Source organism: Paramormyrops kingsleyae, chromosome 1, assembly GCF_048594095.1.
Source record: "Paramormyrops kingsleyae isolate MSU_618 chromosome 1, PKINGS_0.4, whole genome shotgun sequence".
NCBI classification, from domain to species: domain Eukaryota; kingdom Metazoa; phylum Chordata; class Actinopteri; order Osteoglossiformes; family Mormyridae; genus Paramormyrops; species Paramormyrops kingsleyae.
Genome location: NC_132797.1, coordinates 62,142,632 through 62,170,070, shown reverse-complemented (window position 1 = coordinate 62,170,070; position 27,439 = coordinate 62,142,632). Strand labels below are relative to the sequence as shown.

The window sequence follows — 27,439 nt, the reverse complement described above, 5'->3', positions numbered from 1 at the left end:
ATGACAGTCAAAATGGTTAGATACACTATACTACCAAAAATATTGGGACACCTGAATTCAATGATTTGGAAGGGTGTCCCAATATTTTTGGTAAGACCCAGATGGATAAAGCGGTATAGATAATGGATAGTGTATATTGCCAGTATGTCAGTGTAAGCGTGCTCCTGCGGTATAGATAATGGATAGTGTATATTGCCAGTATGTCAGTGTAAACATGCTCCTGAGCGCCACATTTCTGAATGAGTCGTTTCCCACTTACTCATTGTCACTGACCGATTGTTAGGTTCTTGTATTAAATTGGAACAATTTTACATTGTGTTATGATATGGATGGTACGTAGCATGGTTCTGCGCATTGATGTGACAGGTGAAAACTTCGATTGCGTTGCGGAACCTGAAAATATTAACCTATTTCAAAGATATTTTGCACGTTTAATAATGAGATCCAGTGACAACTTTTCAACACTATTGGAAATTTTGATTTTTTCACCCCACCCTACTATGCATGCTGGACACATATAGCACACCTTGGGACCAAAACATACAAGTCAAGTTTAGCAGTTAACATTTACATAAATTGAAAAAGTAATCTTGACATAAAACAGCCCTCTGTATCTATCTAACTGTAGGTCACAACATAAAATACCGCTAAGCCAGTGGTTCAGGGGAATCTAAATAATTATTACTATTTTCTAGTTGAATTGAAAGGGTGTGCATTTCCTGGCAGGAAGTACCTTGCCGTAAAATGCACCTCCCTGCATCTTTGTCTCAGGTAACTATACCAAAAATGCTTTAGATAATACACTCTGTGTAGCAAAATATACAAAATATATATCTGAGCAAGATCAATTTAGGTAGCACCAACAGGGCTAGAATTCAAAGGGGTGCATTTCCAGGCAGGTACGCTAATGTAAAATGCAACACCCCTGCATGTTTGTCTCAGGTGACGACATGATTTTGACTGTACACTCTGTGTAGAAAAGGTACAATCTAAACATGTTTCATTTGTGTAGCAACAACAAAGCCAGAATTCAAAGCGGGTGCATTTCCCGGGAGGTACCCTGTCGTAAATGGTACCCCCCCAACTTTGTCTCAGGTGACTATATCAAAAAATGCTTTTGATAGTGCACTCTATGTAGCAAAGTGTACTATACAAGGAAGTTTCATTTATGTAGCAGCAACAGGGCCAGGAATCAAAAGAAGCACATTTGCCAGCAGGTACCCTGCCGTAAAATGCACCCCCTTGCATCTTTGTATCAGGTAACTATATCAAAACTGCATTGGATAGTAAACTCTGTGTAGGAAAAGGTACTATGTGAACAAGTTTCAATTACATAGCACCAACAGGGCCAGAATTCAAAGGGGGTGCAGCTCCTGGATGGTACCCTAACATAAAATGCAACACCCCTGCATGTTTGTCTCAGATGACGACATGCTTTTGACAGTACACTCTGTGTAGAAAATGTACAATATAAACGCGTTTCATTTATGTAGCAACAGCATAGCCAGAATTCAAGGGGGGTGCATTTCCCGGGAGGTACCCTGTAAAAATGTAAATGGCACCCTACTTGCAATTTTATCTGAGGTAACTATATCAAAAATGCTTTTAACAGTACACTCTGTGTAGCAAAATGTACTTTCTGAGAAAATTTCATTTACAGTATGTAGCACCACAAGAGCCAGAATTCAAAGGGGATGCATTTCCAGGCAGGTACCCTGCCGTAAAATGCACTGTCCCTGCATCTTTGTGTCAGGTGACTATATTAAAAAATGCTTTGCATAGTGTACTCTGTGAAAAGGTACTATCTGAGCAAAAGATTTCTGAGCAAGTTTCATTTACGTAGCATCAACAAGGCCAGAATTTAAAGGGGGTGCATTTCCCGGTAGGTAGCCTGCCATAAAATGGACCCCGCCTGCATCTGCAGTCTCAGCTGATCACAATTTTTTTGATAATGCACACAGTGGACCTAAAGTTGTTACCTGAGCAAGCTTCATAGATTCAACTTCAGTGCCTCCATACTGTATGTTAAAGGGGTTCACACCCTTATGCATAAGGATGTACACCCCCCCCCCCCCCCACCAGCATCCTCCTATCAGTTGATCTTCTTGTAAATCGCTCTTTATAAATTCACAGAGTGGACCAAGGTCAATCAACAAAGCGAACCCTGAAAGGTGCTAATAGCACAATTATGGAGCAAGTTCCTTAAATTTCATACAAGTAAGCTCGGATAAAATGCACCTACTGCGTGTTGCACTGATATTACATTTATGAAATTCAGTAATCATTATGTAGTTGGTTAAAAGTATTGATTGCGAACATCATTTGGTAATAGAATCAAATGAAAGAATGGAAATGCATTTCCTCACAGATAAGTCATCATAAAGAAAAACATCTTCTGTAATTAATCATTTCAGATTATTGTACCAGAACATTCTCTTCATTGTGGAGAAAAAGAAATTACTAAATGTCTATAAGAAATCATATTGCGTAATTTTCTTCCTTAATAAATCGAAGGACTTCCTTGTTCATAGACTAGTAAACTAATGATATGACAAATAAATAAATAACCTATGTTCTCATCCGGGGCTCATTGGTTGCATGTCATTGCATAGTTGAACATTATTATATGACTTAAATGCAGCTTTCGTGATGTGAAACTGTGATAAACGGCTTTCAAATGTGGAAATGCAATTTAATATTTCTGTTGTGCATTTAGATGGACGGAACAACATCTTTTCCCTCTTCAAACCTAAGTAAAGAGCTGTGCACGCTCCCGACAGGGGTGCAGGGGATTCACGGCAGGGGTGCAGAATCCTGCACAACACCGGCTTCATGATACAGGCTACTGGTGAAAATTCTATAGGAATAAGAAAACAGTTTTAATACAGATGACATGACAATATTCATTCTCAAAACTTTACATACAGTTGAACATATACATATATTTATTTACACATATACACTATATACATTGACCAGGACCTAATGTCTTGCTCTTTTTCTTGCAGGCTCTTTGGCTGGGGGCTCCTCGCCATCTCGATAAGGGGGGATTTAGGCCTCCAGCCCCGGGTTGACAAAAGTCTCTTTGATTCCAATTGCCTCTTTTAGTCCAGCCAATTCAGTTAGTTTTGGGTAAAAGACTGCCACCCACAGGTGCTGCTTTACCCTACACCCCAAATCAAGAGCCCGGCCAGACGGATAGAGCAGCCTTGGTTCCATGACACGGCAGTATATCTCCTGGTGCTCTTCCATGCTGTGTCCATGGATCCTCAGTGGCTCCATCCATTTGGCCTCCCAAAGAGCCTCCATGGCTGGGTCTACAGGAGATTTTGGGGTGAAGGGCTGAAGAACAGGGAGAATGGCTGCATTCAGGTGTCTTCTTTCTTCCCGGGCTTTCTGCTGTATCCCCTTGGCCTCTGGTTTATCTGTACCCTGAGACACATTCTGGTAACATAAAGTATATGAAAATTAAGGCTGGTGACGGTTTATCTCATTTGCACTAATCCCTGTTGTATGATGTATTTGTTGGATATTATAACCAGAGAAATTACAAAAGTTAACTAAAATATTAATTAAATGTAAAAGGCAAACTTACCTCCTCCAACATTTGAATTTAAAACCAAAATAATTTTGATGAAAGACCAGGGGCCTGTATTACGAAGCGGGGTTACAGGCTTATCGGTGTAACTTGTAGGATTTAAGGTAATCTGGGCAAAATGAAAGTGATCGAATATGAAGTCCGTTTAAACTGTGGTACCTTAAATCCAACAAGTTACCCCAATAAACCAGTAACCCCACCTTGTAGTACAGGCCACTGGGGCGTATTCCATGAAAGTAGCTAAAGAAACCCAGACTTTCCCAAAAAAGTCAGACTCAAACTAGCACTATCTCTAAACTTAGCCTCATGTCGTTCCACTAACGCAGTTCTGCTTTAACTAATCAAGGCTCATACAAGACAGACTTGCATAGTCTCACTGCGCACACCTGAGATATTTAAGAAGCCCAAATGAATGGATGAACAATAGATCAATCAAATGAGTCAGAAAGCGTGTAAAACCAGAGCGGCGTTTATTTACCTCAAAGAACAAACGCTGCTGATGGAGTTGTATGAAGAATACAAAGATATAATTGCTCAAAAAGGCAATACTGTGCCCAAAAATGAAGCCAGGGAGTTGGCTTTGAAATGAATTGCAGACAGACTAAATCCATAAGTTACACAACCAACATATATATGTATGTTGTGCTGTCCACAGGCAGAGATGCACGTACTGTAGGGTGACCACCTGCTAATAAGCCCAAGGGGGGACAAGGGGTATGTTTCTGAGGGACAATGTGGGACACTGCCTGGCGCGGCGGTGCCCCCACCCCACGGGCAGACTCACTGTTAGTGGTTTACCCATTTCTAGCACATACCACCTTAAATGGTATATTAATGATGCCCTATTCCCCTAAACATGTGTAATTGCTGATGTATGCTCATGAATAGGCCAACCAATGTGTATTTTTTTCTAAATAAAGATTCATAATATTTTGAACATTCAATGAGTTGACAGATGCACTTCCACTTACGATTTACTTTAGCTATTTAATTTAATTTAATTGCAGACAGACTAAATCCATAAGTTACGTAAATGTTACAAGTGTCTATTACAATGGCACGGTGGTACAGTGGTTTATGCTGTCGTCTTACACTGCAAAAGTTCCTGGTTTGATTCCCATAGCCAACGGGTAACCTTCTGGTTTAAGTTCATGTATCATTCTTACTGTATAGCATAGGTGTCAGACTCCAGTCCTGGAGGGCTGGAGCCCTGCACATTTTTGGGTTTCCCCCCATTTAACACACCTGATGCAACTTCTTGTGCTAATTACCACATAGCTGTTGAGCTGAATCATTTGTGGTGGAACAGGGAAAGAACTAAGCTACACAGGGCTGCGGCCCTCCAGGGGGGTATTCCATGAAAGTAGCTAAAGAAAGGCAGACTTTCTTGAAAAAGACAGACTCAACCTAGCTCCATTTCTAAACTTAGCCTCATGTCGTTCCACAAACGCAGTTCAGCTTTAACTAATTAAGACAGACTTGCATAGTCTCACTTAGTGTGCACACCCGCGATATTTAAGAAGCCCAAATGAATGGATGAATGATAGATCAACCGAATGAGTCGGAAATCCTGTAAAACGAGAGCGGTGTTTCTTTCCGCCGCAGAACAAACGTTGCTGATGGAGCTGTATGAAAAATACAGAGATGTAATCGTTAAAAAAAAAGGTAATACTATGGCCATAAACACAGCAAGGGAGTTGGCTTGGCAATGAATTGCAGAAAGACTAAATGCATAAGTTACGTAAATGCTACAAGTGCTTAATACAGTGGTATGGTGGTTTATGCTGCCGCCTTATAACACGAAAGTAGCTGGTTTGATCCCGATAGCCAACGGGGACTGGGTTGAGTTCATATGTCATTATTACTGTATAATATTATTTGATCTCCGTAAAATACTTTTAATCACATCCGTGTGAAAACACACAAATAACCGTATCTTGTCTTTGTTATTTTAGTAATAAAATTTCAAAGTAGACAGTCATTAAACAAAATATAAAAATATCTTCATATTATTTTAACGGATTTTTTCTCAATTTCAGTCATTGCATTTCATGTTTCACCTTTGTAATATGCGTATGCTTTTATTTTACAGTAAAATACCGTTATAACGGACTTCAAGGGACCTGGCAAAACAAGTTCGTTATATCCAGAGTTGCTGTATGCCAAGAACACAACTACTGGACACCATTTACTCATGTCACACCCCAGCAGACACATTTGTGGTATAGATTATTATATTGTACATGTAATAATCCAACTTTACCTGAGCAGATGCGTGACTATTAATAATGCCGACTACGTATCTGCGCTGGATATCACCGGCATGCCATGCGCCTTGTAGGCAGAGCCTGCATGTCCGTTATAGCCGAACAAAACTACAGCCAAAAGCAGTCCTACCAAATTGTTTGTCCATTTTAACCGAAATTCCATTCCCTGATGCTGAAGCTTATATGTGGAGCTTTGGCTGGCCGAAACTGATAATGATAAATAGAACCTCTGCTACAGTATGTGAAGCTGAAGCGAGTAAGAAAGCATCTGATGCTGAAGCTAATCCTAAGGGCTCCCATTAGCCGAAACTGAAACAAATACTGAGAACCACTGTTAGCCGACACCGAAGCTAACACAGAGAGCCTCTGCTAGCCAACTCCAAAGCTAATACCAAGGGCCTCTACTAGCTGATACCGAAGCTAATACCCAGAGCCTCCGCTATCTGGTGCTAAAGCTAATACTGAGAGCTTTTGTTAGCATATGCTGAAGCTAACACAGAGAGCTACTGTTAGCTGATTCTGAAGCTAATACGTAGCGGTTCTACTAGTCAACATTTCAGCTATTACAGCAAACTGCAGTTAGCCAATGCTTAAACAGTTACCTAATAACCACAGCCTCCACTAGCCAACACTAATAATGAAAGCATCTGCCAGCCTACCTTAAAGGTACACTCTGCCTACTGTTCACCTGGCTACACATAAGTTAATTCCAAGATTTTCCGCTAGCTGATGCTGAAGCTAATACCCAGAGCCTCAACCTACTGTAGCTGATGCTAATACAGAGATGCAGAAGCTAATACAGAGAGCCTGCACTAGCTGACGCTGAAACTAATATTGAGAGCCTCTTATAGCCAATGGCAAAGCTAATACCGAGAGCCTCCACTCGCTGATGCTGAAGCCTCCACTTTCACTACCCAATACGGATGTGCAGAGCGATAATGAAATATCAATTCTTTAGATCTGAATGTACCCTCTGGGATAGGGAACACACTTTCACTGACTGGATCATGGTCACACATTTCATTCAAGATCATAAACTAAATTCATGGCAAATAAATTATTTCTTATATATTTGTTTGGCATGAAACTCATCTTAATCTAAGTGTACTTCATAAATATGTTGGATTTATGTGAAGTTTGTATTTTGACATCAAAGTATAGACATTGCAAAATGCAGTTTGGAACACTTGCAGAAACATTATAATAGTATATAGTAAGCAATGGTGGAAGTTTGTTTTGATCGCCCATATCTGATCACCAAAGTCTTAGCTACATGAAGATAACTAAATGGTGTAGTTGCAACATTCAGTTGGATAAATAGATAAGAAAAAGCTAACTTGTGTCACTATGTCTGGTCTCCTTTAGTTGAATATGTATAGGAAGTCTTATGTGTATGCATGAGTCATTCACACCTGGCCACATCCCCCCCCCCCTTTTATGGTGCCGATGGGGATGTATCTGGATTACGTTTCACCGTTGTGTTGTTCATCAAATTATCATGCAAATGTGATTTGAATATGCGGTAATACGGATATTTAGAATGTGAATAGCGATCTTCATCTGAGAGCGGTAGTACACGCCCCCGATGCAGGTAAAACAAAGAAAGGTGACATGGTTATCCGCCATGCTAGCCCTTCTTAGTTCTTAAAACTGTACAGTAAATTCGAGTTCCGTTTCTCCAAACTGAAAATTCCGGATACCTTATCACGAAGCTGGATTCCTTGCTTAGCTGGATATCTTTGAGAATAAGTATTGGTTTTTGTTTTTTTTTATCACAGTGCTGGTTCTCTTCTTAGTTTTGATGGTAACATGATACAGCGCAAAATTGCTCTTGATCAGGTCAGGATTCAGGATCATATTCTCAAACAGTGCTTGGATCAATGAAAAAGAACTCGGTATATTAGCTGACATAACAAATGTGCTTCCCCCACTCTCAAAAGGGCTTGTCCATGAGAATCCTGTGACTACGGTAAATTTAGTTGTATATATGTATGTTGTGCTGTCCACAGGCAGAGATGCACGTACTGTAGGGTGACCACCTGCTAATAAGCCCAAGGGGGGACAAGGGGTATGTTTCTGAGGGACAATGTGGGACACTGCCTGGCGCGGCGGTGCCCCCACCCCACGGGCAGACTCACTGTTAGTGGTTTACCCATTTCTAGCACATACCACCTTAAATGGTATATTAATGATGCCCTATTCCCCTAAACATGTGTAATTGCTGATGTATGCTCATGAATAGGCCAACCAATGTGTATTTTTTTCTAAATAAAGATTCATAATATTTTGAACATTCAATGAGTTGACAGATGCACTTCCACTTACGATTTACTTTAGCTATTTAATTTTATTTATTTTTCATTACAATTTATTCACTTTAAATAAATTAGAATATAAAATGTAGGATTAACAGGAATTATAGTTGCTCAACACCACAGGAACAGTTGAAGAAAAAAAAAAGTCTTAACTCACAACTCCAGAGGTTCACGGAACGAGAAGGGGGAGGAAGGATGGTGAACTTGCATGTTAGTAAAGGCAGGAGCAGGGAAAAAAACTGTTCAGTGTTCTGGGGACACCTTTAGGACTCAAACCTTTTCACCAGCATCTGAATCAAATAAGTAAGAAAGATAAGAGACAGAATTAAAGCAACATTCATTTTTATGATAAGCTTCCAAATGGTTTTCCAGTATAGACAGAGGAGTGCAAACCCATCACCATCACAAGGTGACAACAATACAAAAAGGTGCCAAGATACAATCCTATGCAAAATAATGACATATTTTGACCTAAAAAGCTACTGTTTCCTAAAAGTGACACATTTGCACCCCTGTGGACAGTCTACCAATGTTCAAAATAAATCAAACATCATCTTAGACAAATGGGGTCTTACATAACTAGGTTTCTTACCTTCAGGTTTCTTCTTGAACTTGAGGATTGAGGAGAAGCTTCTCTTTCACTACATAAGTGTAGAAGTCCTTGCAACTGAATGTGAAGTTGCTCTTCACCTGGATTTCTGACTTGATGAGGTTTACCGAACATCTGTTCCTTGTGTCCGTCCAGCATCCTGTCATCAATGAAAAGACCCTCTCCACTGAAGCATTGGTGATTGGTACACTCAAAAGGAAACAAGCTAATGCTGTCATGTTTGGGGTATGTGTGTGCTTGAGTAAGGTGGCCCACTTCTCCACGACTGTAGCTCCAGACTGCACAATGGCCTGTTGGTGTGGCAGAACGACACAATACTCATCATATAGCGCATCCATGTCCAACTTCTTGCTTAGCTGCAGGACCTCTACAACTTCACAGAGATGGGAGAAGTTGAATGGGCTCTTCTTTAGTGCCAGGCTAGCCACTTTCTTCTGGTAGTTGGAGTCTGAGAAGTCATAGCGCTGCTCCAGATAGGTGAGAGAGGACTGGTAGAAGTTGCACATGTCCTCTCTGAGCACAGCTGCCTGTCTGTCTGGAAACTGCTGGAGGAGTACACCTGTCTGGGCCCCAAAGAAACCATCACTCTGTCGTTGCTGTAGCTTGGTTTTTAGGGTGAACATCATATCGTAGAGCTCACAGACAGTCCCATCTTCTCGCTCCAGCACCAGCACAGTGTCGTGGAAAATCTTCAGTGCATTGCTGAGGAAGGACAGGTAAACCTACAAGTAGTAAGGAGAGTCAATGATCCTGTGTGCTGGCACTGTTTACACTATCATCATTTCACTAATCCCTGTTTCATGTAATAATATTTAGATGAAAAAAAAAGTTGAGTGCAATTAAAATTAATTACCTGTAGATCAAGGGGGTTGCCCTCACCATCCTGGTCATCCTTGAACAGCTGCCATAGTGACTTTGGGCACTGGTCCTCTCCCAATGAGAGAAAGTAGGTCTTGATAGGAGCCCAGCTGTCATGAAGCCTCTTCACTGCAGGCCACAAGCTCAGCCATCTTGTGGGCACATGTCTAAGCAGGGACTGGTACTCTATCTCCACAAAGGTGTGAATTGACTTAAGTTCCTCAATGCGTTTGGCAGATGAGGAGAAGTGGCTAAAGGTCTTGTTGACGACATTTTCTATGTCGATATTTAGCCGATCTCCTGCGTGTTTTGCACTGTTGTGAACGATGTGGGCCACACAGTTTGCCTTCAAAATGCAATTGTTGTTCTCTTTCAGTTTCTGGACGACAGAGTTGTATCTCCCGTAATTCAGACTAGCATTGTCAGTAGAATACGCAGATATCATGTCTAGTCCCAGTCCATTTTCCTCCAGCTTGGTGACTATCTGGTTGTGGATCGCGGCAGATGTTTCATCACTGTCATCATAGAAATCAAGGACCTTCGTCTGTACTCCCAAGTCTGGCGTCCAGTAACGCACTGACAGTGGGAAGAGCTTGGTGGTCCCATGATTGGAGGCATCTGAAGCCACTGAGATGAATGGCGTGTGGGCTGTGGAGACACACACAGATGGGATGAACTTAAAAGAGATTCTCTAAAAACAGATTATTATAAAAAATACAAGATACTGCTTTACTGTTTTGATCATTATTGATTTTATATAAATATTATCTATAGAAATATTTATACCTTTTCAAAAATTATAGTTGCTTTTGCTTGTTTAGTTTGGGAGATAACGAATAGTGAAATGTTGCTCACAAGTTGCTCATGTAAGGATACACAGAGCCTGGTTTCACGAAGGCATGGATGAGCAGCATTATGTTAGCTAACGTTAGCTTCTGATGCAATTTCAGTGAACTGAAGGAAAAATTGACTTTTAACATACCAGTAGAATAAGATGATTAGCTAACATTAGCTAGCTAACATTAGACAAATAGCTAACACACAACGTTACATCCATGAACATAACTTTAACTTTACCTTTGGTTGTTGCCTCTCGTTGCTCATTTAGTGGTCTTCTGAGGACTTTCAAGCAATCTTCGACGGAGGCGGGAGCAAGCACATCCGTGACAATGGCTTCTGCCTTTGTCCGACCACAGGCCATCCTCTTGGCAATATCCGAGTCCGGATAAATCGTCGGGGCTAGCTTTGTGCCACAATCTCCTGCTCGATATGATGTAGTGTGTTGGACAGTGTGATACACACTCGTCACCTCTGCAGCAGTCACTTTGTCAGCTAGAAAGTCGTTTTTAGGTCGGAGAAAAGCATCCATAGATTTGGATGTCTCTTTCTGTTGGACACGTTTCTTGTGAGTCTCCGTGAGTCTGTGTCGTTTGACATCATATTCCCCTCCATGTCCGATTGAGAAGGACGTTTTGCAAAGGTCACAAAAAGCCCTCTCGGTATCCCCCTCAACACCTTTCAGCCACAAATATTCATTTTCCCAGCCATTATTGTACCCACACCTTCTCTTTTTAATTGATGATGGCGGTGCCTCTTTCTCCATTTTTCGAATTGGAAAGCGCGCATCTAAAAGTTCCTTCCCAGTGTGTCTGGTATGCACGTGAGAGCGCTGTCATGACAACAACGAAAAAGTTGACAACAACCTAGTCAGCAGTTCAAGTGAGGGGTGGGTGTGGCAACAGTAGCGTGCTGAACTGTCAAGTAATGTTCGTTTGGCTGCCTGGGGCTCGAGGATATAGAGTGACCAGCTTTTTTTTTGAGCAAGCATTGATTATGCGTGACACGGTCTCAATTTGCGGGACGCATGAATTGGGCTTCAAACGCTGTGCGCGCACGTGCTATGCGGGACGGGTGGTCACCCTAGATGCACGCTAAACATTTTTGCACTTTGAACCCTTTCACTATGTGTGCTAAATCTAACATCTACGAAAAGTAGCATATTGAGATATTGGTTCAGCATTTTGTGTTGATAGAAACTCTTGCACACTCCTTGGTTTTCCAGATTACTTTACTAGCAAATTAACATTTGAATGTTTACATGTGCACTTCATGTTCAATAGCCGTCACTTTCTTTATATTCATTGGTGGCGAATGGACGCAGTGCAGTTATTAATAATGACGTGTAGAAATACAAAATCTGAAAATCAGGTGGTGTTCATTGTACTCCATTGTCCAATCCTGAGACCACACTTTATTGAACATGACTATCTTGTTTAGTTTTATGGTCATAAATCAATTTATTCTACCCTTTCCACTTTCAATGGTGTAATTATAAATGAACATGGATTAAGACCATTATCTTAACGAAAGTAAAATTGTACTTCAACCAAGGAGACCTCAGTATATAATTTCGACTCGTGGATTTATTTGTTTAAATAATTTGAATGAGTATGTGAACAGTGATTTGGCGAAGCCCGTCTCTTGGTCGTCAGTTCCATCGTCTCTGAAGCTGACAGATATGACTGTAACAATGTAACAAAAGCATTATGGAGACGCCTAGCACATCTATAGGAGTAAGTACTTGTTGCTACAACGAAACGTTATGGTGATGCTAAGCACTTTGCCAGTGATATGGAGCTGCTATATTAATCTAGGTGCGTTATGGAGATGCCAAGCGCTTGTATGGCGGACGGTAAGCGCTTTGCCAGCCATCAAACACCAGTGTTTGATGGCATTATGGATGGTAATTAATGGCATATCATGTTAAAAGGGGATTGCATAAACCACCAACAATGGCTATCTGAATGATACTTGCGTCAGATGAAGCGATGACGGCGACGAAGCCTAAGGATCATGGAGGTATCTGCGCGGACATATGAGGCAAAAGTGGAGGAGGACCATCGTCCTAGGAGTTTCAATATTTATAGCGGAATTCCCTATCAATGAGATGCAGTGGATGCAGCTCCAATCCAAAAGGAATGCCTGGAATAATGAGCGTGAGGGATCCCACAAATAAATGAGAGTCTTTAGATAAGAGATAAACTATAGATAAGACATAGGTGTGCCGTTAGGAGTAAGGAATAGTGAGTCTGAGGGAGATAAACGAGGCCTTAGTCTAAGATATTTTATCATGGAGGCAAAGGGACAGTACAAAGTATTGTTACATGCAAAGTAGAGAGGAAACCCAACACCATCTGAATCGCTACTGTTTAAAAAGATAGAAAAGTATGAGGCTGAGAAAGAAATATCGGAGATACGAAGGGCCTGATTAGGGAGAGTTTTAACATAGGTGAATTCCCCGGACCACAGAAGGCCGTAAAAAGCAAGAAGAGAATCAGCTTCAAGCAGTGTATCACTGTAAGGAGAAAAACATCCACGTCTGAGAACAGTTGTCATTGATTTCAAAATACCCAAAGTGATGGGAAGTCTTTTATCAATGGAAGTGGGAGAAGATTTCTTAAAGCCTCTGAGTAAGAGTCAAACAGCAGGATTAGAAAACAGACTGGGTAAGGAAGGGTTAGTACATCTAGCGTGTAATTGAATACCTACTACCAAACCGTGAATAGACACCGGACTAAGGTGTTTGTGCTCAAAAGAATAAGTAAGAAAAGTGCAAACGATAGATGAGGAAAGAGGGAGTACGGGTAAATCAAAGGTGTGGCAGAAAGAATTGAAAGCTTTCCACACGGAGTCATAAGATCTTAGGGTAGATGCAGAGAGACCTGATCTAATGTACTTTGTGGTTTACTTAAGCTGGTGCATGAATTATGGGTTTAATCTAGTACGAGGTCCGAGTGAGTAGGGCATTGATCTGGAAGAGTGTTGGTACTTGGGCACAACCGGCTGTCACGGATCGGGGCAGTTTGGGCACGATGCCGGCAGAAATGGTGGATGTCCAACTTGCGGCTCGCAATCCAAAAACAGGGTTTATTAAATGAACTAAAAACACAAGAAAACACTAACAAAAAGTACCATGAGGGGTCAAAAGTAAATGGGAATAAACAAGACTAATAACAAAAACAGGGCAGGTAAGCAGAATACACATCTAACACTGAGCCCTGATTTAGACTGGATGCGTATCCGCTGCGGTGCGACTGCGCTGCATTCGCATTCCGTCCGAGGCCGTCCGCCAATTCACACTGGATGCGTTTGTGGTCCGTATCTGATCCGGCGCGCTGCTGGTTTGCGAGATCACATGATCACGGGAGAATAACATTTATCTATGTTTCTATGGATAAAATAATGTGTCACTCCCATGTACAGTAGGTTACTGAACACTTTATTAGGAGTTTACAAGTACTTCACAGTACAGGTTACTTTCATTAAAAATCAAGTTTTTACATAGTTAATTGGAAGATTCAACTTACCGTCAAATCCCAAAACTTCTGAAATTTCAGTCCACGCCTTCTCTTTTCTACTGTTGTCCTTGTAAAAAGGATGTCTGGGGTCGTAGACAATTCGGTGTTTCTCCACCTCCAAAATTAGTTTTTCCTTGTCCATGATGTGACGGGGACTTGGCATATGCTCTCTGTGTTACGTTCTTGATCCGTATCCGTCAAAAATAGACTTGATGCGCATCTCAACGGACTGCCGGACATGTGACGTAACAGAGACGCAACGCAGCGGATCTGGTGTAAACTGATGCATTGACTTTATTGGCGGCGATTACAATGACTGATCTTGGGAAGACTGACTGAGACTCGGACTAAATACACACCAAACAAGTCAAAAGGAACAGGACACAGGTGATCACAATCAGGAATTGACATGAGGTAACGAAGGGGCGTGGCACACACGAGGATCGTACAGAGCTGGGCGTGACACTGTTCATATTATTTTAACAGATTTTCTTCCAATTTCAGTCATTGCTTTTCATGTTTGACCTTTGTAAAAACGTATGGTTTTATTTTACAGTAAAATACTGTTATAACTGACTACAAGGGACCTGGCAAAACAGTCCGTTACATTCAGAGTTGCTGTATGCCTAGAACACAACTACACGACACCATTTACTCATGCCACACCTCAGCAGATACATTTGTGGTATTGATTATATTGTACTGTACATGTAATAATCCAGCTTTACCTGACCAGATGCATGACTATTAATAAGGAATAATAAAGGAGTTGACTTTGGAGCGACCCTTATTAATTATGGAAACAACAGCTTCATTATCACAGAACACTTTTATCCTTTTATGAGACCATCCTTTTCCCCATATAACACAAGTGACCACATTAGGATAAAGTTCATGGATGGCCGAGGACACCAGCAGGGGATGTAAAGCCACAAATTCCGAGGGCCAATGCGCTATCTATATAGAAGCATAGTGAGTTGGACATATTGGTAAATTTGTTGTTGAAAAACGAATTGTGATTCCGATGATTGAGAAACATAATCCAAAATTTAAGGTCAGAAAAACAGCCTTCGTCTAAAATAAGCAACCCAGAAACCCATGCCAAAAAACGGATTCAGAAAGATCACGTAGATGTGATATAAACGAACAACCCTGCAGGTTATACTCATAATTCCTTTTTCATTTTTCAGTATTATATAAACTTGTCACCCTTCAAAAGCCATTCAAGATTCCTATATCCACCATACATTTACACACACATGGACTCTTCATATATTCCTATGATTGTGGGGACTTTCCATTCATTTTTAGGGACACTGTTAGGAAGGTCGAGCAGGGAGGAGGCGAACCCCGAGATGCAGAGGCAAAGGTTTTTATTTCTGAGATCGGAAGGTACAGAAACCAAGGGGGACGTGCTGAATCGTGGTCGAGAGGCAGTAACCGTGGAGATCAGTCCCGGACAGGTGGACGAGACGAGGATCCGGGGAGGACGGAGGAGAGTAGACGAGGGAGCGGGGAGATGAGGCAGGAACGATGATTGAGACGAGCAGGGAAGGTAGAGAGGTGATCAGGTAGCACACAGCAGGGAAGGCTGACCGGGAAGACAGGACATAGAAATTGCTCGGTAAGGCACATCACTAGAATGGTGTGGTATGTTGGAAATTGGTGTTTTCATTGAGGTTGCTTTCTAGGGGTTGTGCTGAGTGGCTATAAATGGGTACATGTTGGAGTGTTGGGGATGGAGGCAGAGTTGTTTTTTTTTTATGCCTATTGCAAAGTTTTAGTTAATTGGTAATGCCTTATTGGTACACTAGGGGGAGATCACGAACATGTTCCTCATTCAATAAAAGTTATCGAAGAGGAAACATCGCTGGTGATCTTTTTGTGATTTTTCCTCTCCCCTATTCAGGTATTGTAAAGTTGTTTTGTCATTAAATGTTGTCTAAAATGTCAGTACTGGTTGTGGTTCATGTTGTAGTATTTCCGTATGTGTTTTATGTAAGTAAACATAAAAGAAAACGGCTAATTGTATCTTAATGCATTAAATACGTGCGTAACTGCTCGTGCGGAAACCGGCATTAAAGTAGTTAGTGGTGTGCAAAGTGTACTGTGATAGTTTGTTGTTTAAATGATCTCTGTTATTTTGGTTTATTATTTGAATTTACTGTGCAAATATGGCATATTTTGATGTCATACATTGATCGGTTATTTCGGGGTTAATTATTTGAGTTTAAAATGGCTGCCATCGCTATCGTGCAGCGCTTGTGTGGTGGCCTCGCGCGGGACACTGCCCGTGTACCAGTTTTACTCATTCAATAAAAGTTATCGAAGAGGAAACATCGCTGGTGATCTTTTTGTGATTTTTCCTCTCCCCTATTCAGGGAGGCAACATTTGGAGGCACCGCTGGGATTAAGCTTTTCAGATTTCAACTGAATTCCCCAGACGACTTCTGAGCTAGCTTATCTCTTTTACTTTATTTGGAAACACTGCTGTGAGGAAGATGCTACTGCGTGGAGTAGAGCTGGAAGTTGAGGGTTGGATTCATATTCCTGGAGGTCAGTCAGAGATTGTCCAGTATTGTGAAAACCACTCGGTTTAAAGTCTGTCTCCACATAGTAAAGATCCCCTTGCTCTGTAAAAATGACCACGTTGGAGGCTCTGCAAGAAGAGATAGCAGGAGAATTGCACATAATGACCAAAGAGAGTCTACTAAATGTTACTGATTTTCTTGGAATATCAGGAGAGAGAAGGACAGCTGTGATAAGAAAATCTCGTATTTCTCTAATCACTCACATTTTGCGATACCTTGAGAGAGAGGAGATGAAAGAATTAGAAGATGAAGGTATGTCCGAACTGTTACTATTAAAAGACAAAATTGCTGAACAAGTCCAAAATATATCACCGAGATACCAACCAAACCCATCGTGGCGTAAGGACTTTAAAATTGTTGGGCAAATGGGTGAGCCAGGTCAGAGAGACAAATTAACTTTTTCCAGTTTAGCCCATCAGATTGAGAATGGTTTAAAAAGGGGATACCCAGAAGCAGAGATCGTTGATGCTGTTATAAGAGCCATTTCCCCAGGCTTACAGTTGCGTAGCTACTTGGAAGGAAAGCCCAATCTTACACTTCCCAGTCTTAGACGCATACTGCGTTCCCATTTTCAGGAAAAGAGTGCGACAGAGCTATATAAACAGCTCACATCTGAAGCACAGAATACTAAGGAGTCCCCTCAGAGTTTTTTAATGCGGGTTTTAGACCTTAAGCAAAAAGTACTTTTTGCATCTCAGGAGTCTGAATCAGGACTCAAGTATGACCCTGCTTTAGTTCAAAGTATGTTCTTGCATACGGTGCTTACTGGGCTCCAGAATGACAACATCAAGACAGACATGCAGCCACTTTTATTGGATACAACTACTTCAGATGAACTACTATTAGAAAGATTAAACACTGCTTGCACAACTGAGGTTGAGAGAAAGAACAAGAGGAAATCCAGTGCCCCTCAAACAACTTCATCTGTCCATGTAGTTCAGTCAGGGGATGCACAGCCTTCCAAGTGTCCTGCAAAAGAGACTGTATCAAAAATACCCTCTGAGTTGATGAAAGAACTAAAAGAGTTAAGGGCTAGTGTAGCTTCGCTGAATAGCCTCAGCACTGAAATTACTCAGATCAAGGAGAAAATGCAGCAGCCCTTTTTCTCGTCACAATCCAACACCTTACCAACCAATAGAGAGCCTGAAAGGAACTTGGAAAATGCATGCCTCCCTACCTATCAGCAGCGGCAGCACTCTGGGTACAGTCAGTCCCATGCCCCATTTTCGGTGCAGCAGTGTCCACCAACTTTGCACATTAAAAGCACCGCTCGTCCACCAAGGCGCTGTTTCGTGTGCCAGCAAAATGGAGCTGTCGAACGATGCACACATTGCTATCGATGTGGGAGTGGAGAACACTTTCTAGCTGGATGCAGGATTAGAGGCACAAGGCCTGCTAGGGAGGCTCCTTTAAACAGGGAGTGGTTACCACCACGGGACGGGTGTTGACCATACCAAGCAAACAGTCCCTGACAGATCATAAAAAGGAATGTACTGGCCTGTCATACTCCAGTGAAAAGTCTTTCTGTATAGGAGATACAACCTACTATGCACCTCAGATTAATCCACCTCACAAGGTGACGTCACTGGTTGGTCGTCAATGTCTTGTTGAATGTTATTTGAATGGTCTTAAAATACAAGCTCTGTGGGACACTGGTTCGCAGGTTTGCATAGTGGATGAGCGAGGAAAAGAAGAGTATCTGTCTACTGCAAAGCTGAAAAGCGTCTCTGAATTGCTCGACTCACCTGACAGTTTAACATTGACTGCAGCAAATGGAGCTAACATGCCATATCTCGGCTGGGTGGAAACTACATTCAGGCTTGCTTCCGAAAATGACCCGACAAAAGAACTCACCGTTCCAATATTGGTGATGAAAGGCCGACATCTTTCCCACCCAATCATAGGGTTTAATGTTATTGAACACATTGTAACCAACACTGAGGAGGTTAAACGTTATTGTACAGTGAGAAAAACTTTTCCAGGTTTGAAGAATAATAAAATAAGGGCATTTATCCAGGCCATCAACAAGGAACAATCATGTATATATACGGTGAGAACAAAAAGAAGGGTAACAGTGATTCCAAAGCGCAGTATTGCACTACTAGAGTGTCGTGTTGCTTCTCAACCACCCACAACTGATATGATGATGATATTCGAGCCAGATATTAACCCTCAGTGGCCTGAAGGTCTGAAGTTTTGTGACGCTCTTGTGGCTCTAAAAGGAATGTCCATCCCATTCATCACTCTTGCCATCTCTAACTCGACAGACAGGGACATTTTTATAACAGGGTACACAGCAATTGGGACAGTTCAACCCATAGTGACAATGTTACCCATCCCAACCATTGAGAAAATGGAAACACCAGTTAATGTAAATCATACTGTTGTACAGCCACCAGTTCAAAGCAGGGTGGCTGGAGAGATTTGGGACCCACCTGTCGATCTGAGTCACCTGGATGAGGACCAGAGGAAGATAGTGAGACAGATGATTAGGGGAGAGTGCAGTTCTTTTTCAAAATCAGACAATGATATTGGGTATATTGAACAGCTACAAATGAATATTTCCTTAAAAGATTCAGAGCCTGTAAAGCGTACCTACATGTCTGTACCTAAACCACTCTACCAAGAAATGAAAGCATATTTGCATGACCTGATAGCACAGGGCTGGATCAGAAAATCAAGCTCCTCCTACTCCTCCCCGGTGGTTTGTGTCCGAAAAAAAGATGGCACTATGCGCCTCTGTGTAGATTATAGGGATCTTAATTCAAAGACACATCCTGACCGCCAGCCCATACCCCGAGTCCAAGATATTTTAGATAGTTTAGGAGGTAACTCTTGGTTCTCCCTCTTAGACCAGGGGAAAGCATATCACCAGGGGTTCATGACTGAGGACAGTAGACCACTCACAGCTTTTGTGACCCCCTGGGGTCTTTATGAATGGAACCGAATACCTTTTGGCCTAATGAATGCCCCAGCGGCGTTCCAACGCTGCATGGAGGAGTGCCTGGAGGGGCTGCGTGACAAAATATGCATTCCTTACCTAGATGACACATTAGTCTTCAGTAAGACGTTTCAGGATCATGTAAATGATGTCCAAAGAGTCCTGCAACAATTGAGATCTTATGGCATCAAACTCAAGCCCAGCAAATGTAACCTGTTTAAACGTGAAGTCCGTTACTTAGGGAGGATTGTCTCAGAAGAGGGCAGCAAAGTCGATCCTGCTGATTTTGAAGCTGTCAGGGCACTAAAAGATGCCAGACCACAGAACGTTGGACAACTCAGGAAAATTCTTGGCCTACTTACCTACTACCGTCAGTACATCAAGGACTTTTCCAGAATAGCTTCCCCTCTGTATGATTTGCTCAAAGCCAAACCAAAGGAGGTCTCCATTGTTTCTGCTACTGACAGAACAAAGTCCAAACGGAAGAGAGACAACCATGGAGTGCCATCAAACCAACCAGTCTCCTGGACTGAACAACACCAAGAGATACTGGAACAACTGATTGACTGTTTACTCCATCCTCCAGTTCTTGGTTTTCCTAATTTCACTTTGCCCTTCATCTTACATACCGATGCATCACAGCTTGGTTTGGGAGCAGTATTGTATCAAAATCAAGATGGCAAATTAAGAGTGATCGCTTATGGTTCTCGAACTTTAACAGCAGCTGAGAAGAATTACCATCTCCATGCGAGTAAGCTGGAGTTTCTTGCTCTAAAATGGGCAGTCTCAGAAAAGTTCAGGGACTATTTGTACTATGCCCCAACCTTTACTGTGTTTAGCGACAACAACCCTCTCACTTACGTCTTGTCAACCGCAAAACTGAATGCCACCACCTCAAGGTGGGTCGCAGAGTTAGCAGACTTTCATTTTACAATTAAGTACAAACCAGGGAGCGCGAACGGTGATGCAGATGCCTTATCTAGAATGCCCCTTGATGTGGAGACATTTATGAAGGAGTGTTCTGAAGAGCTGTCATCTGATGCCATTATGGCCACAATTCAGAGTGTCTGTATACGAGAGGAATCTAAAATGGGCTGGTCAGTGGCTCTGGCAATTGCAGCATCATCAATGGAAGACATGTCAGCAATTGAGTCGGTTACACCAATTCCCACAGAACAGCTAAAGAAAGCACAACAGTCTGACCCGGCTATTCGCGAAGTGTTAGATCACAAGATTTTAGGTGTCAAACCACCAGCTCACGTTTTGAAAACATACAGCTCTAAGACAAAATGCTTATTCAGAGAGTGGGATAAACTGACAGTGGCTGATGATGATGTGATGTACAGGATTACCACGACTCGCAAACAACTAGTCTTGCCTGAACAGTACAGACTAACTGTGCTGCAAGAATTGCACAATAACATGGGACATCAGGGCCTTGACCGCACACTGTCTCTCATTCGTGATCGCTTCTTTTGGCCCTACATGCAGTCGGATGTAGAACATTATGTGACTAAAGCTTGTACCTGTCTTAAACAGAAGAAGCCTTGCCGTGACACGCGAGCTCCACTTACCAATGTGGTAACAACACAGCCGTTTGAATTGGTGTCTGTTGATTTCCTGCATCTTGACCAGTGTAAAGGTGGATATGAGTATATACTTGTTGTTGTCGACCACTTTACTCGTTTCGCCCAAGTGTATGCTACTACTTCCAAGTCTGGGAAGACAGCTGCTAATCTCATTTTTAACGACTTTGCCCTGAAGTTTGGATTTCCAGCCCGCATCCACCATGACCAAGGGGGTGAGTTTGAAAACCAGTTATTCATGCAGTTAAAGACCATCAGCGGTGTTGCTGGTTCCCGAACGACGCCATACCACCCGATGGGAAACGGCCAGGTGGAAAGAATGAACAGGACATTGTTGCAGATGTTAAAAACTCTGAACAACACACAGAAATCAAACTGGAAGGAACATTTGAACAAACTAGTATATGCTTACAACTGTACAAGGAGTGAAGTGACGGGCTATGCACCTTTTTACCTTCTTTATGGGAGATCACCAAGACTTCCTGTTGACGTACTGTTTGGTTTGCTCCCTCAGTCAAACTTCACTAAACAGCGCGACTATGTAGAAAAGTGGAAACAGGGCATGGAGGAAGCATATGCCATTGCAAGTAAAAATGCTCAAAGGGCTGCTGAAAAAGGTAAAAGGTATTATGATTCTAAAGTCAGGAGTACAGTGCTACACCCAGGAGACCGCGTATTGGTTAAAAACCTAACTCCAAGAGGGGGCCCTGGCAAACTCAGAAATTACTGGGAGGACAGCATTCACACAGTGGTGCGACAGTTGGGATCAGATATCCCTGTTTACGAAGTGAGGCCAGAGAGGGGGCCAGGACGCTCCAGAGTTTTGCACAGAAATATACTAATGCCTTGTGATCACCTACCTTTTGAAACACCACCAGAATTGTCTTCTAAAACCAAGATAGGACGGGGAAAGAGAGTGCAGCCTGCAAAAGGTCAGGAGATGGATGAAGATAGTGAGGAGGATGATAACCTTAGTTATGTGTTTCCTCAAGTGCACTCAGAATTAACCTTTGCTAAAAACAACCAGGCAGGGACAGAAGTGGAACCTGAATTAAGTTACCCTACTGAAGAGGATAAAGTTCCAGAACAAATGGCATCAGCATTGTCCTTACCTGATGATGATTATTTGAGAGACATAAGTTTGCCTTCTGAGACTGCACCTGATGATCAGTCTGAATCGTTTGAAGATGTTGTTGTTGAACCTGCTGTGCCAACTTACCAGCTACCACAAAGAAACAGACATCCACCAAGGCGAACCACATATGACCAGTTAGGAACTCCCACATGCTACAACATTGTGCCAGTTTACAATGGCCAGCCAACATGGAACCCAGTACCACTATGTACTGTTTCTGGGCTAATTCCATTGTTACCACTGACTCAGCCACCTTACCTTTGGCCTTCACTCATTAATGGGCTCCGACAGCTGTGAACCTATTAGACACTTAACTTGGACGATTGATAGATAGTTTGTGTGGACTTTTACCATAAACAATTTTTGGACTACATGCCGTTTGTGTAAACACTTCCTTCCAATGATGAAAGGACATTTCATTACAAGGTGTAATATACATGCAAATGTGAAAAGGTATGCTGTTGAGGAAAAGTGATTCAATGTCGAGACGACATTTGTTTTCCAGGGGAGCATGTGGTATGTTGGAAATTGGTGTTTTCATTGAGGTTGCTTTCTAGGGGTTGTGCTGAGTGGCTATAAATGGGTACATGTTGGAGTGTTGGGGATGGAGGCAGAGTTGTTTTTTTTTTATGCCTATTGCAAAGTTTTAGTTAATTGGTAATGCCTTATTGGTACACTAGGGGGAGATCACGAACATGTTCCTCATTCAATAAAAGTTATCGAAGAGGAAACATCGCTGGTGATCTTTTTGTGATTTTTCCTCTCCCCTATTCAGGTATTGTAAAGTTGTTTTGTCATTAAATGTTGTCTAAAATGTCAGTACTGGTTGTGGTTCATGTTGTAGTATTTCCGTATGTGTTTTATGTAAGTAAACATAAAAGAAAACGGCTAATTGTATCTTAATGCATTAAATACGTGCGTAACTGCTCGTGCGGAAACCGGCATTAAAGTAGTTAGTGGTGTGCAAAGTGTACTGTGATAGTTTGTTGTTTAAATGATCTCTGTTATTTTGGTTTATTATTTGAATTTACTGTGCAAATATGGCATATTTTGATGTCATACATTGATCGGTTATTTCGGGGTTAATTATTTGAGTTTAAAATGGCTGCCATCGCTATCGTGCAGCGCTTGTGTGGTGGCCTCGCGCGGGACACTGCCCGTGTACCAGTTTTACTCATTCAATAAAAGTTATCGAAGAGGAAACATCGCTGGTGATCTTTTTGTGATTTTTCCTCTCCCCTATTCAGGGAGGCAACAATGGCAACAATACTTCGCACTGCCTGCTGGGTGGAGTGCAATTAAATAGCTGGTGATCGGCCTCCGGTGCTCTGTCCCGCCTGTGTGGGCGTGACAGACTTAACCCTAATCCAAATTATGACAGTCCTAATCCTCACTCAGCCCTAACCTTAACTATAAGGAGCGAAACAAAATACAAGAAATTTGGCTATTTTACTTTTTTGATTGCATTCACAGATTTTTATAACATTGAGGTTTATATTGTGGGACGTGGAAAATGTCCCCACAAGCTATAAAGTATCAAGTTTTACCACATTATGGGGTTCTCAAAATATAAATATAAATCCGCAGACACACACACAAAGAAACACAAACACACGTCTTAAATGTTTTGTTATTTGTGCTTTTCTGTAAGATTCTGTACAAAATAAAGTTGCAATTAGTAGATGACAGTCACATGTTAGCAGCACCATTATTACCTTGAATAATTCATTCTATTGAAGTATGAAAGGGGATGTGGACTTGTCTGTGTTTCTGTACTAGAGTCTCTGTTTCTCTGGCTCTTTTCAGCTTGTTGTGCGACTATCCACAGTCATCTGAGTTATGAGTTTGGTAGCAGGGGTACTAATTATTCGCGGTGACTTCACGGGCCATCAGACGGCTAATTGAGGACTCAATCCCCCTTGTGATGGGATGGAACGGAGAGGCTCTAAATGACTCTAATTCATTCAATTCTGCGAATAAAGGAGATGGAAATTGGTTTTAAAAGCAATTCATTGAGAGTCCACAAAGGATGGTGGGCCTGTCAAAATTAATGAAAAGCCACTGTTGATGTTGCACACAGTTCTTTCATTTTGCCAGATATTAAAATTGATGTGACTGTTACAGTTCCCTGAATTTAAATGAAGAAATGTCTCTAATGGCAGCCTGCCCTGTGTATGAACAATTTGGCTAATAAAGAAGTAAATTAAAGTGTGCTTTTAATAGGGAAGTCAAACATCTGAAACACCATTTTTGTGCTTGCCTATGCTATTTCCATCTTTTATTATTATTATTATTATTATTATTATTATTAATAATAATAATAATAATAATAATAATAGTAACAATAAAATAATGTCCATCCATTGGTTCATTTTCTGCCACTTATCTGGGGCCAGGTCATGGGGGCAGCAGTCACCTCCTCTAGCTCCAAAAGGGGAATACCAAGACGTTCTCAGGCCAGCTGAGAGGTATAATGGGTCTCCTCCCAGTTGGTCATGCTCAAAACACCACCCAAGGGGGGTCTCCAGGAACCATCATGGATAGATGCCAGAACCAACTCAACTTTCTCCTTTCGATGAAAAGGAGCAGTGGCTGTACTTCGAGGTCCTCGCCAATCTTCAATCTCTAAGGCTGAGCCCAGAAACTCTGCAGTGGAAACTCATTTCTGTTGCTTCTATCCGCGATCACATTCTTTTGGGGTAGCAATGTAGATTGACTGGTAAATCTCTGGCTTTGCCTTCCAGCTCAGTTCTCACAACAGAGTATAACTGCCAATGCTGCACCGATCCAGCTGTCAATCTCCCACTTCCTTCTTCCCTCACTTATGAACACAACCCTGACATACTTAAACTCCTCTGCTTGAGATAGTAATTCATCCCCAACCAGGACGAGACAGTCTACCCTTTTCCGGTTGAGAACCGAGACCTCAAACTTGGAGCTGCTGATCCTCATCCCAGCTGCTTCAGACTCAGCTGCAAAATAACCCCAGTGTATTCTGCAGGTCAAAGCCTGATAAAGCCCACAGGACTACATCATTTGCAAAAACCAAATCCTATGCCTAGAGATTCTGTCCATAAAGCTCTGGTTATACAGGGACCTAATGACCTATAATAATGGACCTCGTATCCTATACTCCCAAAGCACCCCCCATGGGACCCCCTGAGGAACACGATCACATGTAAATGTGCCAGAGCTGACAGCACCCACGTATGTCTGCCAGTGAACCCCTTTCACCTGCCATTCCGGTGCCCTGGCCACCGGATTACCTAAACTTCTGAGCACCTTTCACCTGGAAAGGAAGGAGTCATATGAATGCATGTGCAGGATGTGTACCGGTGTATTGCTGCCGTTTGGGATTTTCCATCATGCAAGTGCAGCACACTAGCAGGGCCTATGGTGTTACTGATCAGAACAGAATGACAATGGTCCCCTGGAAAATCTCCAAACATTTAGAAATGTGAAGGAACTGCAAATGCTGAAACAACTTTCAAAAATAATGGAGGTCTTTTAGTTCTCAGTGCTGTGCTGTATTGTGCCATGCAATGCTGAACTCTGGTATGGCATGCTGTTCTATATTATGTTGTGCCATGCCCTGCTGGGTTGTACTGTTCTGTGTACTAGTACACAAGCTCCCTTGGTAAACACACAGGGGCCTCACCCAGCAAGTGGTGGATTCGTACCCATAGAATTTTATTCCTGATCAGAGTAGAGAAATGATTCTTCAGGCTGTTGATCACCCAGCAAGCAGCTTCTACTGGGCCCAAAGCAGGGAAAGACCTGGCGGGTACAGTGCTGGCAAACAGGGGCCTTATTTATTAATTTACTGTGAGTTAGCATATGAGTATGCATGTGTGTGTGTGTGTGTGTGTGGGGGGGGGGGGGGGGGGGGTTTGTATTTAACATATTGTGGGGAGCAAATGTCCCCACACTATTGTAAAATCTGTTTTTTTTTTTACTTTTTAGCTTGTGGGGACATTTTTCAGGTCCACAGAATATAAATATTTATGAAAATCTGTGAATGTAATCAAAAATTATAACAGCCAAAAACTGTATATTATGTTTGGTTACTTATGGTTAAGGACAGGGTTCAGTAAAGGATAGGGTTATCATAATTAGGATTAGGGATATGCACATAGAATGAATAGAGAGTCCCCACAGTGATAATGATATATGAACTGTATGTGTGTGTGAGCATGCATGTGTGTGTGAACACATGTGAACAGTGGATGGTCTCCCTGCAATTGCATGCCACCTAAAAATATAAACAACCTTGGGTTACAGCCAAACCACTTAGTCAGAGGGAAATGCTGTGGGAGAAAATGGAAAATAAACAAGCACAGTTGCATCTGCTACCTTCCCCCCCACCCCTTACGGACGGCTTCTGGTATTATGCTCGCCGTGTCGCGCTGAACAGCCTCACGGTCCAGACAGGCCAGGAATGTGAGTAATTTCATGGGTGAGCTAAAGGACACGTCGCATTACAGGAGAGCGCTGACACCGAAACTCGGATGCTGGCTGTTCCATTACCACAGTTGTGCCTCAAATCCACTCCCCTGCATCACCGCAGCAATGCGCCCTGGCATCTGTGAGGGGCATGATTAGCAACTCTGCAAAATGTATTATTTATAAAACACCTGTCCTTGAATTCATACAGGGACAAAGTCACGATCCGGATGCCCAGGAAGTGTGTGTGTGTGTGTGTGTGTGGGTGGGGGGGGGGATGACTTTAATTAATGAGCCCCCTGGAAAATGGTACGGTGAATCCATGCTTAATTTTTCCCTTTTTTGGGATAAGATTCACCTGTGGGACCTTTAGGGACCCAGGTATGACATAAGTACCTGACAGAATATTCTTCACAGAATATTACATGTTAAATACATATATTTCAAATAAATATATATATATATATATATATATATATATATATATATATATATATATATATATATATATATTATGATATATATATCATAAAATTATCATGGATTCTGGCTTCTTTTCTAAAATCATAAGCTTACAGTACTGACTGAGCATATTTCATCACATTATGACATCTAACAACTGCTAACATTATCATTAGTATGAATACTACTACTACTACTAACAATGATAGAGGAGGAGGTAAGGAGCATGCACTGACAGCACATTACTGCACCCACCACACCACCTCAGGGATGAG

General features: G+C 41.9%; 1 protein-coding gene and 1 long non-coding RNA gene across 2 annotated transcripts; both read right to left on the bottom strand.

Annotated features, from left to right (window-relative positions):
• Positions 1–8,774: 8,774 nt before the first annotated feature.
• On the bottom strand, positions 8,775–10,849 carry LOC140581839 (uncharacterized). Its single transcript, XM_072705480.1, has 3 exons — positions 10,726–10,849; positions 9,644–10,296; positions 8,775–9,512 (listed from the first exon to the last, which is right to left on the bottom strand). The coding sequence occupies exons 1-3, from the start codon at positions 10,847–10,849 to the stop codon at positions 8,775–8,777; spliced, it is 1,515 nt and encodes a 504-aa protein (XP_072561581.1).
• Positions 10,850–17,391: 6,542 nt separating this feature from the next.
• LOC140593295 (uncharacterized) lies at positions 17,392–22,523 on the bottom strand. Its single transcript, XR_011993572.1, has 2 exons — positions 21,985–22,523; positions 17,392–21,661 (listed from the first exon to the last, which is right to left on the bottom strand). It is a non-coding gene; the product is annotated as an uncharacterized lncRNA (long non-coding RNA).
• Between the last annotated feature and the right edge of the window lie 4,916 nt (positions 22,524–27,439).

Bases quoted from the DNA above. Each gene is read 5' to 3' on its own strand.
- LOC140581839 (XM_072705480.1), bottom strand. From the start codon at position 10,849: ATGGCCTGTGGTCGGACAAAGGCAGAAGCCATTGTCACGGATGTGCTT. The intron at 10,297-10,725 runs GTAAAGTTAAAG...GTGTCTCCACAG, and splicing joins ACGAGAGGCAACAACCAAAG to CCCACACGCCATTCATCTCA. The intron at 9,513-9,643 runs GTAATTAATTTT...TACTACTTGTAG, and splicing joins GCAACCCCCTTGATCTACAG to GTTTACCTGTCCTTCCTCAG.